The sequence below is a fragment of the Lycium barbarum genome, chromosome 11 (genome assembly GCF_019175385.1).
Source record: "Lycium barbarum isolate Lr01 chromosome 11, ASM1917538v2, whole genome shotgun sequence".
In the NCBI taxonomy this organism is placed as follows: Eukaryota; Viridiplantae; Streptophyta; class Magnoliopsida; order Solanales; family Solanaceae; genus Lycium; species Lycium barbarum.
In genome coordinates, this window is record NC_083347.1 from 77,177,392 (window position 1) to 77,193,193 (window position 15,802).

Consider the following 15,802-nt stretch of genomic DNA (forward strand, 5'->3'; position numbering starts at 1 on the left):
GTTAATGTTTTTATTTGAAATAACCAGTTTGATTTAATTTCAAAATTTGCTCATTAGGCCAAAAATGCCATAATTGAAATGATCATGCCAGATTAATTAATTAAGGCCATTTTAGGCCCATTAACAATTTGGCCCACTTTTAAGTTATTTTAATAAAATAATTATGGCCTAATTAAAACTTCATCAATTTTATTATTTTTCTAATTATTTGTTTTTTTTATGTACTAGATATAAATATGCATACACCAGGTATACACATATATATATACAAGATGTATGTGTGTGTGTGTGTATATATATATATATATATATATATATATATATATATATATATATATATATATATATATATATATATATATATATATATATATATATATACACACACACTTGGTGTATAAATAAAACTAATAGGGCCTTTCTTTATATATTCCGATTTTAGGCCAAGTCGTGCCCAAAGTCAGGCTGAGACCCGGGCCAGTTCAATTAAGTGGATAAGAGGGGGTATACCCCCCTTATTTTTCATTTTCTTGTTTGGCAAATAAAACCTCCCCTTTCCCCGCTTTCTCTCTCTCCTATTCTTGTGAAATGCTAATCGCCGCCATGATTTTCCTGTTATATCCCGTATTTTATACATTCGGATAATTCGAGACAATTGCGAGAAGTCAAAGGCAAGGATATTTTCCAAAATTATTTTAGTGAACAAGTTGTTTATTAGTATGGAAATATTGAGAAAGGCTAAGGGTAAAAAGGGAAATTCACAAGGTGGCCTATGGTAATATTGTGAAAGGCTAGGGGCAAAATGGGAATTTCACAAAATGTTCAAGAAAAATTCTTGAGGAAGGCCACTTAGCCGTGTGGCATGTATATATATATATGTATATATAAATATGGAGAAGAGATGACAAAATAAAACAATTAGTCATCTTGATTTTTTTAATATTAAAGAAGTTTCAAGAAAAAGGCCATGTGTTCACATGGTATTGGAAGGAGCTATATATATATATATATATATATATATATATATATATATATATATATATATATATATATATATATATATATATATGTAGAGTGATGACCAAGCAAGACATATAGTCATCTTTTCTAATTCTAGAAATTTGAAAAAGAAATAGAAAACAAGAGGAGCTAGGTTCGGCCATGCTTGGCCAAGCAAGAACCTAGAGAAATTAATTAAGAAAAATTATTTCCTTCTAGTATTCCAAGAAAGTTGAAGGCCCTAATTAACATGGAGAGGTTGTTGGAGCAATAAAATCATTCATTTGTGGAATATCCAACCCTAGCGGAATAGAGGAGGCAAAGAATAAAGGTAAGGTTTAACCCCTTCTTTCATGAGTTATGGGTGATTTGTACATGTTGTAGCATGTGGACTTGAATGAAATTCATGAAATATGTGAATATGGGTGGTGGCTGAATGGCATAGTGTTGTGTAGAAGTGATGAATTAATTTTATTTAGTAGTTTGATTGTTGTGTTGTGGATTCCATGATGTAAAATGAAGGTTTGGTGGCTTGAAATGAATTTGAAATTTTTTGTGCATTATTGAAGAAGTTAGTGTGACATTAGTGTGGTTTCTTATATTTGTAAGAATAAATTTGTTAATGTATGGGTTGTTGACATAATTCATGAATTTGGAAGTGAGACATTTGTTGGAAGATTGTAAGTTGGGTTGTTGTGGTTGAATTTGAAAGAAGGAAATAGGTTGTTATTGTTCTTGTTGAATTTGGAAGGCTTCGGGTGAAGTAGTGTGTTGATTGAGTCGTTTTGAATGCTATGTGAATTGAATTGAATATAAATGAAATGTCGTTGAATTGTATGACAAAGGTTGTTAATGTTAGAATGCGTCTTGAATTGATTGTTGATGTTGTTGGTATTGTTGTTGATAGTTTGGCCGAGTTGAATTCTCGGATTGTTGATTGATGATTTGGGCCGAGTTAGATTCTCGGGGATGGTGTATTTACAGGGGAGATGCTGCCGAAATTTCGGCAGATTATGAATGAATTCATTTAAAGGATTAAGACAAGTATATGGTGATGAATCTAATGATTGCGTCAATCTTCTTGAATGTAGACTAGCGATAGCGAGCTTGGACAATTAAGCGTAGCTAATAGGACGTGGAACAGGTATGTTAAGGCTCGTCCCTTTCTTTCAAGGCATGATTCCGATGTGATGATTTCATAATTGCTTCCATATTTTCCTTGTTTCCAAAAGTTAGATGTTTACGATTCCAAGGCATGATTCCCTTCCCGATAACCCGTAAGTGTTTTTCCCAAAGTGTCCGTATTCTACCAAAACAGAGGTTTATAATTTTGTAAGACCTTATGACAATAACGATGAATATGTTTTACAATGATGTTGATGATGTCAAGGATGAGAATGTTTCTATGATGACTATGATAAGAATGGTTTCATGTTTAAAGGTACTTGGTATGATTATTGCTTTGATTTTCCAAAAATAGCTTCTGAAACGTTCGTAGAAGGTTCTGTACTTCAAACGCTCATAACTTTCTTATACTAAGTCGGATTGACCCGAACCTTGTTTCTGAGCCTTCAAGTTTCGATTTATGTACGTACCCATCGAGTCTTAAAAATTTGTTCTATGTGCAAATGTATATGAAGCGACGCCTTATGAGATCTATGATCTTATTCTATGTTCTCTTAACGCTATTATTCGTTGCTAGTCTCATCTTATAATAATTGTTCCTTCAAGGTGAGACAAAGTCATGATGATTGTTCCATAATGTAATCGGAGGTTACCGAACTTACGTCACTCCGATGGAGTTATAGCTTTTGATTGGGCTCTTACGCATGCTTAAGTTGTGATGATTAAACCGCGCCTATATGGCCGGGCAGCACCGCTAAGGCGGGCAGCTTATGGATGATTACACCGCGCCTATACGGCTGGGCAGCACCGCTAAGGCGGGTGGCTTATGGATGATTACACCGCGCCTATACGGCCGGGCAGCACCGCTAAGGCGGGCGGCGTATGGATCATAACACCGTGTCTATATGGCACGGGCAGCACCACCAGTGGGCGGCGTGAGATGACTACCCCGGACGCGGGCTAATGATGTTATTTGATTCAGAAAGTTTATGTATGCGTGAAAGTAAAAGTGAGCATGCATGATTCTGCCTTAAGAGGCAAGCAGTCACAATCATACCTTTTCTTATATTTTCTATATTTCCTTATTATGTTGTTGTTCATGTTCTGTCCAAATTATCATGTTATCATTCATGCCTTACATACTCAGTACATTGCTCGTACTGACCCCCTTTCTTCGGGGGCTGCGTTTCATGCCGCGCAGGTACACCCAGATGAGTGGAAGCCATTATAGAAGATGTTTCAGCGAAGTTGGCAAGCTCCATTTGCCCCTGGAGAGTTGTCGGGTCAGAGTATTATGCTATGATGTCTTGTTCGAAGTTAGAGACTTTGCAGACAGAGTCGTGGGTATAGAGTGTCGGTATTGTAAGCGGCTCCACCAGCCGATATGTTACTATGTTTCATGTTACGAACTTCATGTGATGATAGATTTTATTTGAATTGAGTACAATGAAGGAAATATTCTGAAAGCTTTACTATGTATTTCATTTCTTATTGATGTAAGAGTCTAAAGAGATTAAGTATGTAATAAGAGTCAGCGGGTTCGCTCGGCTCCGAGTATTGGGGTCGGGTGCCCATCACACCCTAGTAAGGTCGGGGTGTGACATTTCCATCGCCTCTCTCTACCAAAAATGGCAAGTTTACAGAGCGGGGCTGACATATACAACTATTGCATGATCATTGTGGTGAAAGTATTAAAAGTTCTGCTCGATTTCGTATTCCTTTTACACGAATAAGGTAATGAGTCCTTATTTTACTCATTTTTTCAGATTTTTAGTCAAAATCATGATTTTTCTTTTGCTCTTAAGTTATTTTGCTTATTCTGAACCATTTTCCTATTGGTTCATGGTTGTTGGGTCTTATCGGCCCAAGAAGGGTCAGATCTGACCACATGTTTGGCTACACCTTAGATCTGGGTCGTTAGTTAGTTGTTTATCGAGTATTTGGTTTGGAAGACGTTTATCCCACATCTTTAGATGTTAGTTTTGGTTGAAATTAGAACCCCTCTCACAAAAACAGAGGTCCGAAAAAAAAGGGAAAAATTAGGGAAATTGAAAAATAGAGAAAAATTTGAAAGTGGAAGAAGTTGGAAAATTTCAATTTTCAAAAGCTTCTTAGTAAAGTTTTAAAATACCTTGACTGAAAATAGTTAGGTTTTTTCTCAGTTAAAACATTTTCTTACTTCATTTTTATTTTTCGTGTGGTTGAGTTGTTGAGGTTTGGAAGCACAAAAGCTCCCAAATTCATTCTTTTCTTGGCTGCGCACACAACGGGTTACTCCCAATACTGTTTATTTTGAAAATAAGGCAAGAAGAGTTTTTATGAGAATAATATGATAATATGTAATAGATTCTTTAACATTTGGTTAGGTTGAGTTCATAATCAAGACCTTTATGTGAGTTCTGTGTGCACTGCTTTGAGTCCAAATTATGTGTGAAAGACGGTCTGTCTTCTCCCTTATTTTAAGTAAGAGTAGGACCTTAAAAGTAAAGAAATTAGTAGCTCACAACAATTTGAGGTAATAATGCAGTATAGTATGAGGGGTATATTTGACCCTTCTTTGTGATACTTTGGGCAGTATGTCATATTTTTCATTTTGAGTTATGTCTTGAGTCCATTAGTCTAAGGCCTAAGTGGCAGATGAAAACTTAATTTGGTCATGTTGGATAGATGTGTTTTCTCCTTTATGCAACATTAGAAATCAGCCAAGGATATGACATACTTGTCTAGTTTTGGAAGAATGAAAATTAAGAGTAGGCCATTGTTTGTGAACATGTCTAAATTATGTGCATCCCTTTAAAGTCAACTTGGACCTTTTTACAATAAAAAGGATCAGAAGAAGAGTCTAGAAGAATTTCAAACTCTGAACTTAAAAAAAAAAACATGTGAAACTTCTGTGCATCCATGGGACTTTGGCCCTTTTACTTGCTTAAGTTATGTGCAAAAAAAATGTAGTTGCCATACCGAAGGTTGCATCCTCTACATAGAACCATTAAGACTTACAATTTCTTTGGCATTTGTCCTACAAATGATCCTGGCTTGGACTTTATTTTGCTTAAGTCTCAAACTAGATTCTGCTGAGAAGCAATAAAACACCATACTAGTAGATGGTTGCTTCAATAAAAGAACTTTGATTTCCACCTATTTTGATTTGTCATATCATACCTGTTAGGATTACAGTTTGATTCCTTCTGTTTGTTTCCTGTATTCTCTGTGAGGATCCCCTAGACTTTAGAATATAATTCCTAAAAAGTGGCAAGAACTTTTACTTGGACTGTGTACAAGAAATCTAGGTTTATCTGAGGATTTTGACTAAATATTTCTATATGTACTTCATGAATGCCAATCTGTTGTGATTGTACTATGTCTAGAAGCTGGTTTATCCTACCCTTGTGTGCCTTTATACTTTGCCACACCTACTTGATTCAATACTGTTAGGAACTGTATTATTCCTATATGATTGCCAATGTTGTGATTACTTGGTTTAAGTTCAGTATTGGCCATATCATGTTCATGTAGATCACTTTCGTTTTTCCATGTTTAGACCATACTTAGTGCCTTGGTTTTGGTTCATAAGAATAATTTTCCTATTTAGTCTATTCATTTATTCTCTCCTTGTTCTCATATGTTCTTGATTGACTTATACTTGTTCTATATACATGTATATTGGACCTATCCTATTTATTCCAAGTCATATGTGTGTGTATATGGATCTATGTCCTCCAGGTGAAAGGGGGGTCTAGTTTGAGCCTTCCCCTGGTGACCAGCCATGCCGGAGGTTCATGAAAACTCTTGGACCTTGTGCGACATCTGATGACTTGGCCTTCCCACCACCTAGGTTTGGGGTTTGAGTTTAAGGACGTGGAAAACACACATACACATTATATGGACTTGTGAATAAATATGATATATTGCCTGTACATGTGTATATTTATGTACAAAATAGGACTTGTAATTGAATAGTGCACTGTGTATAGTATATGTATGATAGGAATAGTAAAATATATCTAACTGGGGTCTTTTGTTTCTTTCCCCTCTCCACTGCATGGCCACTTGGGCCAAGGTCCAGCCACCCTATTGGGTCAAAAGCCCAATAGGGAAAATTCTTTTAAGTTTTGTTGAGTCTAAAAGAAAGAAAAGGGAAGCTAATATATTAAAGGCCTAGTTGTGGGTAAACATGACATGAAGGCCCAACCATGGGTGAAAACGGTTGGGGTTTGGTACACCCCAGTTTACTTTCCTTACTATGTTTATACTTTTCTCTAGTTGCTTTAAGTGCTTTCTTGTATTGTATTCGTATTCATAAAAAACCCACAAACATTATTGGAACCATTTATATTGCGAACTAGGCATCTTAGGCAAACGGTGCATATGCCGTTTGGATTGACTCTAGCACCTAAAAAATTCTTTTGAAAATATCGAAAAACGCGTATTGATTTTGAAGACTGAAAATGGACAATAACTGCCTTTAGTCTTAATAAACTACAAATTAAAGAGGTTTTTGGAAAAGCAAAAATGTTATAACGTATTACATGAGATTAAGAGGATGAGTAAATTAGGCGAAATATGTTTTTAAAAAAAACTATTGAAACATGTTCCTTCTTTAGGGTTTTGAGTCAGAAAAATATGATATTTTGGGCCTGAGCCCACCTAAGTCTTTTTTTTTTAAAGAAACCAAATGGTCATTGAAATATTGTTTGGGCCAGAGCCCATTTGATTTGGCCTTTTGAAAAAAAAAATTACATAAGCCACTATTTGGGGCTAAAAACATTTGTTTGTTTTTTTATATAAAAATCTGTGATTAAAGAAAACGTGATTGAGGCCCATATTCGTCCTTTAAAACACCGAACCATTTCTTTGGGTCAAAACCTACTTGATTTTCTCTAAATAAATAACCCACGGTTAAAGTTTCTGGGCAAATGCCGCGTTTGTTTTTTTTTTTTTTGGTTGAAACTCAATTTTATTCCATCCAAAAAACTTGTACAACACAAAGTTGAAGCTGACCTTCAACTATACATGGTAAAATTCCTACTCACTAACTTGTATAAGCCAAACTAGGAGCAACTATTGCATTAAAAAATAACAGCCAGTTTCGATCAACTACATTTAGCTAGGGATAGGAATTCATAGCAGCAAGAGCTCTCTGCCATTTGAAGTTATTCCTACCTTGGATGTGAATGTGTTGAGCAATCTATCTGCTGAGTCTATCAGGAAGAAACTGAGTGCTTTGAAATCTGAGTAGGTTCTTTTCTCTCCAAACCAATGCCACTAGCATACCAAAAATGCAGCAAGCAATGGAGCAGTGGCCTGATTTGTGTCTAGCAATGTGTGAGATCCATTTGACTTCATCTTTCCAATCCCCTATTCTTCTAGTGTACCCTAGCCATACCAACAATCTGCACCACAGTACCTTTGTGATTGAGCATTCAAAATAAAGATGGGAGAGTGTTTCTTGGGTCTGCCCACAGAAGATGCAATCAGGTGGCACTTGAATACCAAATTTCTGAAGTCTATCAACAGTTGCTAATCTACCTTGTATTGCCAGCCAAAGTGTGAATTTGTAACTGGGATGGACATTAGGTTGCAGCATAATACTCTTCCATGTAACTTTGGTATAGTGAGGCATAAGGAGTGTGTACATCTTCTTGATAGATAATTTCCAATTCAAGAGTGTTCCTGAGAGTCTGCTCTGCAGATCACCTTGCATAGCTTGATGTTGCAGAATCAACTCCCTTGTGCCCAAGATCTTCTTTACCACCCAAGTTGCAGCCTTGGGTAAGGGAAAATCTGCTAGGTTACCTCTTTTTATATAGAAATTGTGTATCCACTTTATCCAGAGGCAATCTTTCTTCCTAGCAATGGCCCATAGCTGCTTTATAATAGCAGCCTTGTTCCATAGGTAGAGGCCAATGACATTCAGGCCTCCAGCAGTTTTAGGTGTGCAAATCTTGTCCCAGGCTACCAAAGCCTTTTTTGAAATAGTAGCACTTCCTGTCCGGAGGAAAGATCTACAAATTGCTTCTACCATCTTCAAAACCTTTTTTGGAAGTATGAAAATCTGGGCCCAGTAGGTTTGAAGTCCTAAGAGCACAGACTTTATCATTTGTAGCCTGCCAGCATATGAGAGTAGTTTGAATGACCAGCATTGTATTCTAGTTGTGATCTTCTCAATCAGTGGTAAGTAATGACTTATTGTCAATCTCTTAGAGTCCAAGGGTACTCCTAGATACCTGAATAGAAGTTCCCCTGCAGAATAGCCCAATAAGTCTAGTATCTGTTGCTTTGTAGTGAGAGAGATGCCAGCCATGTAAACTGAACTCTTATCAATATTTTCTTTCAGTCCAGAGGCTTGAGAGAATTTCTGGAAAGTGGCATCAAGTAGTTGAATGGAGCTAATATCTGCCCTGCAAAACATTAGAAGATCATCAGCATAGCAGACATGTATGGCTCCCAACTTCCAGCATCTAGGGTGAAAATTGAAATCCCCATTCAATGTTAGCTGATCCATTTCTCTCTGCAAATACTCCATACCATTGACAAACATGTAAGGGGACATAAGGTCCCCTTGCCTGATACCCATATTAGCTATGAAAGGTTTTGTGAGTCCTCCATTTAGTAACAACGAGTAAGAGACAGTTCTAATGCACTCCATAATCCATTTGACAAATTTGTATTGAAATCTCAGATCAAGAAGGACTCTTTCCAGGAAAACCCATTCTAAAGTATCATAAGCCTTTCTGAGATCCACTTTTAACACACATCTTGGAGAAATCCATTTTTTATTGTATCCCTTGAGGAGTTCATGGCTGAAAATGATGTTATCTAGAATGTGTCTTCCTTCAATGAAGGCAGACTGAGAGCATCCTATCAAACCCTCGATAACAGTCTTGAGCCTACTAGTAAGGACTTTTGCAATTATTTTGTATATGGTGGTGCAACAAGCAATGGTTCTATAGTCCTTGACATAAGTGGGAGTTTGCTTATTAGGCACAAGTGTTACAGCTGTGCAATTTACTGTGGGGTCAAGCCTCCCAGTACTGAAAAAATCCTGAACAGCTTCAATAACCTCTCTCTTTACAATTTCCCAGTTTCTAGTAAAGAATTCTATAGGGAACCCATCTACACCCGGTGCTTTTTCCTTTGGCATATCTAGTATAGCTACATAGATTTCCTCCTCTGTTACATCCTGTATAAGGGTCAGCTGTTGTTGGGTATTTAAGCAGGAACCTTTCTGAATTACCTCAGTATTTGGACAAGGTAGTTCCTATGCACTCTGCCCCATAAGGCTGGTGAAAAAAGCTGTAAATTCTTCTTCAACTAGTAATGGATCAGTAAGTTTAATCCCAGTCTCAGTGTAGACAGATGAGATTGCATTCCTGTTGTTTCTGATTTTCCATTGAGCATGAAAGAACTTAGAATTTGAGTCTCCACAGTCAATCCAGCATGCTCTAGATTTCTGTCTTAAAACTTGTTCATCTACAGTGCTCCATTTCTCTACATCAGGCAAAATACCCTTCTCATGTTCCAGCAATTGTTGGTCTAAAGGTTGTAAGCATAGTTTAGCCTGTATCATTTCAAGGGCTTGTCTAGCATGATTCAATTTCTGCTCATAAGAAGCCATGTACTTATTTAAGTCCTTTAGTTTGTTCTTCATATTCTTCAGTTTTCTCCATATTCTCTGTATAGGAGGACCAGTTTCAACTTGTTGCCATACATCCTCTAGTAGCTGTGGAAATTCAGTATGCCCTAGTATATTAGTAAACAATCTGAATGGTTTTGGGTGAAGTGTCACTTGCTTATAGCTTTGGATGAGAATAGGAGAGTGATCTGATATCAAGGGGTTGAGGAAATCAGCCTCAATATGTCAATATTGCTGGATCCAATGGAAATTGCCAAAGGCCCAGTCAATCTTACTATAGACCCTGTTACTGGACTGTTGTTTGTTGCACCAAGTGAAGTGCCGTCCCCTTGATCTTAGAGGTGTCAGCTGCATAGTGTCTAGCCTGTCTCTAAGTCCCTGAATCTCATTTTGACAAACAGGCAGCCCAATCTTATCTTCAGTTGACAAAATATTGTTGAAATCCCCACAGAGTAGCCAAGGACCTTGCAATTGTCCTAACTGGCTCAGTTCAGTCCATAGCAGCTCTCTAAGATTCAATTGATTCCTAGCATACACAACTGTTAAGAAGGTAGAAAATTTTGTGGAAGGTTCTTCAACATAGCAGTGAATGTATTGTTCTTTTATGTCCAAAACTTGGACTTTGATGTGATCTCTCCATAGTAACCAAACTCTGCCATTTGTTGCTAGTGGATAATTAAAACAGTGTGACCAACCTCTTGCTATTTTTTGTAAGATTTTCTTTGATTTATGCTCCTTTACTCTTGTTTCCAAGCAGCCAATGAAGTCCACTTTATTCCTTGCCAGAAAGAGTCTCAACTCCTTCTGTTTGTAGGGCTTATTCAGCCCCATAATGTTCCATGTTGTGATGATCATGGGGGGTTGAATAATGGTTGCATCCCCTCACAGATATCCCCAGAAGAATTAGTCTCATCCAGTGCTTGAAATCTGTTGGAACTAGGTACTGCATTATGTTGGTTGATATCTGTTGCTTTCTATGTCTTTGTGTAAGAGTTGCTACTGGTTCTCTAGAGGAAATCTCCAACTGAGAGTTCTTCTCAACAGATGTATGTGTAGCACCATCATTTATGAATTCATTTTCCACAACAGGAGCATCAGCAGGGATAGTTCCAGTTGTTACTGCAGCCAGATCGACAGGAGCTATCTCATTTGTAGCTTCAGCAAGATCCGTAATTGGTTGCCATTCTTGCCTCATTTTCCTTCGTCTGTTCCTAGTTCTCTTCTTTTCCTTTGGAGGTTCCCCTACAACCTCTTGAACAGGTGGAGTTGGCTTATTCTTCCAGCAGTTGGTCTTTTCATGCCCAATTCTTATACAGTCAATACAAAATTTTGGCCTCCAGTCATAGTCAATAATCTGGTGTATGGTTTCCTCAGGTGTATCAATTTCAACAAATTCAGGTAGGGGTTTCGAGATATCAGTTTCAACAAGTATACGAGCATAGGACACCTTCTCCAAATTTGTTGTATATTTATCCGTGTAGAGGGGTCTTCCAACCACACTAGCCAACTTACTAAGAGCTTCTACAGACCAATATCCAACAGGGAGTCTAGGAAATTTAACCCATAGAGGAATTATATTCATGCTAGCAGGATCAAATCTAAAGTTCATCTACCATTTTTTAAGAATAAAAGGTTTGTTGTTGTAGGTGTAAGGACCAGATTGCAATACAAGATCTCTATCATCACTTGTCCAGAATTTGAAAATGTAATAGCCGTCATCATGATATAGAATTTGTGGTTTCACAACAAAATTCCAGACATGATTTACGTAGTTTCCCATAGACTTTTCATAAGGGATGTCTCCAATCACATATCCAATAACAGCATTTTTTCAGTAGTCCTCTAGGGGTTTGAAATCATCTTCAATCAATTTCTCTAGGGGCTTTCCATCACGAACAGATGGGGCTACAAAATTGAGAGACTTACCCATTTGCGAGCTTCGATTCCCCATCGGGATAACAGGAGCAGTAGTATTTGTAACTTCAGGTGTCGGAGCAATAGGAGTTGGTTGCGCAGAGGTTGCAGCTTCAGAAAACTGTAGGCGGCGCACAGCTGGTTGCTCTTTGCTCGAGTTACCCTCTTCCTTTGCTCCTCTAGAGTTTTCTTGTGGTGCTTCATCAGAAGAACAACCTTCACTCCTCTCTATAATGGGTTGGAACTCAGATGGAGGAAATCTTCCAAAATTTAGAGGAGGGAGTTGCTGTTGAATTCCATTTGCTGGTGTCACCAGAAGTCGCTGGTCTGGTTTATTTCGTCGCCGTCGGGCCATTGATTTCTCAGATCCGTCTCACGTTAGCTACCTCGCTAAAATGCACCAAGAGAATTCACGTGTTTTTCTTCTTTACTTCCATTATCTGTACAAGCAATAATCCTTCAATGCCCGCGTTTTTAATAAATCCAGTAAAGTATTTTGGGCCCAAAAACGAAATGAATTTTAAAAGTCAAAGTCTTACCTTTTGAAATAAAATCTGCGACTTTATAAAAAATAAATATATAGCAAGTACATTTTTTTAAAGGGAACATATGGACAAGTTATTAGATTGTAGATATAATTCATTTTCCTAGAAGACAAAACGTGCAAAAAAACCCCTTCTTGAAAAAATCAAAAAGGTCCAATTTTATGCCTTAATTTAAAAAATTAGGTGAGGATGTTCTGGAAATATATTAAACGGATTGACCCGGTCCACGTGTGAGTAAAGCATGAATAAAACCTATTCACTCAAATCATAAAAATAAATAAGCTTTCAATCTTTTTCTACTGAAAAACTACTATCCTTATACATAAAAGGAACTAATTATACCCGGATATCATAAATCCGAACCTAAATACCATATATGTAAGGGGAATATATTCAATTCTTTTCAAAAAATGATACGCAACATGACAGGCTTTTGCGGGAAATAAACACTAAATACACAGTTCATGCAAATACTCACACATTGGAATTCGAAGGTCAACCGTATGGTACGGATCCTTAATAGTAGGGTGTCTATCACCTTCCCTAGGGGATCACCAGAACCCTTACCTAGAACTTTGGATTAAGAAGGATTTTCTCAAGGTGTATGAATAAACTCTTCAAAACTTGTTTTCCTAATTTCCTAAAAATTAGGTGGCGACTCTTTTAAAACAAAGTCCGAATGAGCACTAACGATTTCGAAGTAGCTTTTCCGAGCGCTAACCCTGCCCGCGAAAATGCGAACCGTTACAGAGTGAATACACAAGTCCACCCAAAAACCTACGAATCGTCTCCTCCTCCGTGGGGATCAATTGAGCAACATACCTATCCAAGAACAGAAATCTGGCCTTATAGTCTGACACGGTCATACCTCGTTGTCAGAAATGAAGGAACTCATCTCTACACTCATCCCTCAAAGTATACGACACGTAGTTCTCCAAGAAAGCCTGGTGGAACTGGGTCCAAGTACGCGAAGGTGCACCCATGGGTCTGCTCTTAATAAAAGTTCTCCACCAAGACTTCTTGTCGCCGCGAAACTGAAATGATACATAGTCAACCCCATGAGACTCCACAATGCGCATCTTATAGAGCCTCTCGTGTATCTCCATAATGAACTCATAAGCATCCTCACTACGCAAGCCAAAGAACTTGGGCGTCCATCTCTATCTTCAGGAACCTCCCAATAAGCTCCCAATCCTCAACGGGCAAAGACTGAACTGCCACAGATCTAGGAGCATCCTCACGGACTAGAAGACTACCTAAACGCGAGGCCATAGCAGCAGCAGGATGCCTCCCTATAGTCTGGCCCTGCTCGGGAGTCCGTACCCCCACTCGAGTTTGGTAACCACCTGGAGTAGTGGCACCCCCTACGGCATACTGGCCATCAAGATGAAGAAGTACACGAGCCATGATATCCTGGAATGCCTGATCAAACATACCATCGGGTGAGTCAGGTCTGGCCCCTCACCACCTCCGGCTGCTTATGCTCTCTCGGGTTGATGCTCTAGAGAAGCTGAACGTCCTCGCCTCTGTCCATCCATAGGGCCCCACCCCTAGCCGGTACAGCTCCACGACCTCTAGCTCGGTCGCGACCTCTCACCTGCGCTCGTCCTCTGGTTCCTGCCCAAGCAGCTAGCTTAGGTACCTTGTCCTTCGTGATGGTAGCTCCTGTCCTCACCATCTGCGAGAAAATTGAAGTGGATCAGATACCAATTTGAATAAAGAAATGAAAGAAGGTGAAGTTTCCTAAATGTCCCATAGCCTCTCGCAGATAAGTACGGAGCTCATCGTACCGATTCGCAAGACTTTATTAGACATCCTCTTGTACTCATAGACTGGATAACATAGGGCTCTGATACCAACTTGTCACGCCCCAACTAAGGGTATCGTGCGGGCACCTACCAATTCCCACCTCGGTAGGGGAATCCTTTCCCAAATCATTCATTCAACCAAAATACATTAATCAAGACAATAGAATATAACTCTCAAACATAGATAAGAATAATAAGGATAGTGAATAATTGCGGAAATAATACGATAATCCCAAGGAATCTATCTAAGGCCGTACAAGAGCCACTACTACAAATACTATAAGTCTGAATATGAATATATGTCTGCTAACGAAATATTGTCTTAGAATATCAAAAGAGACAAGTAACTAAAAAGAGGCATCCGGGTAGCGAATCCAGCCAATGCTCACCCTGGAATACTCATCAAAAACCCTCGAGACTCAGTCACGGGGCGTAGAAGTCGATCTGTTCAAAAACTCTGCACTTAGAAACAATGCAACAAGGTAGAATCAGTACAACGACACGTACTGAGTAGGCTTCATGGGTTGACAACAATTAGAACATCATATATATACGAAAGAGACTGACAAATTAGACATGTTCACAATTAGATAAACTCAAATCAATCCAATTACCGAAACCAGTACCAAAACCACCAAGTCTAGTAAATCACCTCAAGTCCACTATAAATCCGATCCACATCTCAAGAACTAATATCAAGTATGTGTATCACCAGAATCAATCAAAAGTCCAAAACAATGCCAACAATAAATATGCGATGAATGCAATGCATATGCAATGATACACACACTCTTAGGGCGGAATATCTCATCGCCTCGATATTTATGACCCATGGGGGACCGCTAAGTCTATGTACCTGCTGCGGAACGCATAGCCCGATCCAATAGTCAGTGTTGTGGGACGTGCAACCCGATACCAGTCAGTGTTGTGGCATATGCAACCCAATCCCAGTTAGTGTTGCGGCGCGCTACCCGATACCAATATATATATATATATATATATATATGAATGAGTGAATGCATGATAACTATGCTAACAAGAAAATATAATCAATGGTGCCACACATGGACACAGATCTCACTCACGATAACGATGTCATAATCCTTACTTCCTTCCAACAACCTCATTCACGATAAATATGCTTTACGACACACGAGTAATCACTAAGCATTAACTCTGTAGAATCATTCACATGGCAGCGAGCCAACACTCACAATAAGCAACAACAGAATAAAGTACAATAAGGCAACAAGCTATAAATCACAACAATACCAACGTAAGTCTTCCAACCCAATTTCATACTCGAAGGTTTACATGCTTTCTCCAACAATCACTAACTGCACATATAATCCGTTAACCGAAGTTTAACCGAAAGATAAGTCGTAACCTACATGGAAAGCCGGACAGAAGCCTCAAACCGTCACGCCTTGGCCTTGCCTTTCTGTAATGTCCCCAAGTACTCAAAGTCTATTCATAATCGAATTCTATAGTAAAAACCATCAATAACGGAAACAATATTACTATACTTCTAGCTAGTTCAAATTCTAACCCAAGGAAATTGGGAAAACGGGCCCACAAGAGTAAAATGGGAAATTGAAAGACGGAACATGCAATTCAATCTCTAGGTGATCAAACCCACTAATCATTTGCTAAAATAACTCAAGATTAAGCCTAGTTCGGGTTTAAAGCAAAACCTCCAAATTTGAGTGTGAACCTTAATTCTTCAATCCTCTAATTAACCATTAATAAATGAAGAAATAAGCTTAACAACAAGA

The 15,802-nt window shown here is 38.3% G+C and overlaps 1 protein-coding gene across 1 annotated transcript; it reads right to left on the reverse strand.

Annotated features, from left to right (window-relative positions):
* Positions 1-9,385: 9,385 nt before the first annotated feature.
* On the reverse strand, positions 9,386-11,369 carry LOC132619932 (uncharacterized). The gene is made up of 3 exons (XM_060334681.1): positions 10,647-11,369; positions 10,036-10,564; positions 9,386-9,948 (listed from the first exon to the last, which is right to left on the reverse strand). The coding sequence occupies exons 1-3, from the start codon at positions 11,367-11,369 to the stop codon at positions 9,386-9,388; spliced, it is 1,815 nt and encodes a 604-aa protein (XP_060190664.1).
* Positions 11,370-15,802: the final 4,433 nt, after the last annotated feature.

What these genes read in the sequence shown, in the direction of transcription:
- LOC132619932 (XM_060334681.1), bottom strand. Translation starts at nt 11,369, where the DNA reads ATGAACTTTAGATTTGATCCTGCTAGCATGAATATAATTCCTCTATGG. An exon ending in TAATTCTTCTGGGGATATCT is followed by an intron (nt 10,565 to 10,646) that starts GTGAGGGGATGC and finishes CCCTACAAACAG; the next exon opens with AAGGAGTTGAGACTCTTTCT. An exon ending in GTCCAGTAACAGGGTCTATA is followed by an intron (nt 9,949 to 10,035) that starts GTAAGATTGACT and finishes CCTTGATATCAG; the next exon opens with ATCACTCTCCTATTCTCATC.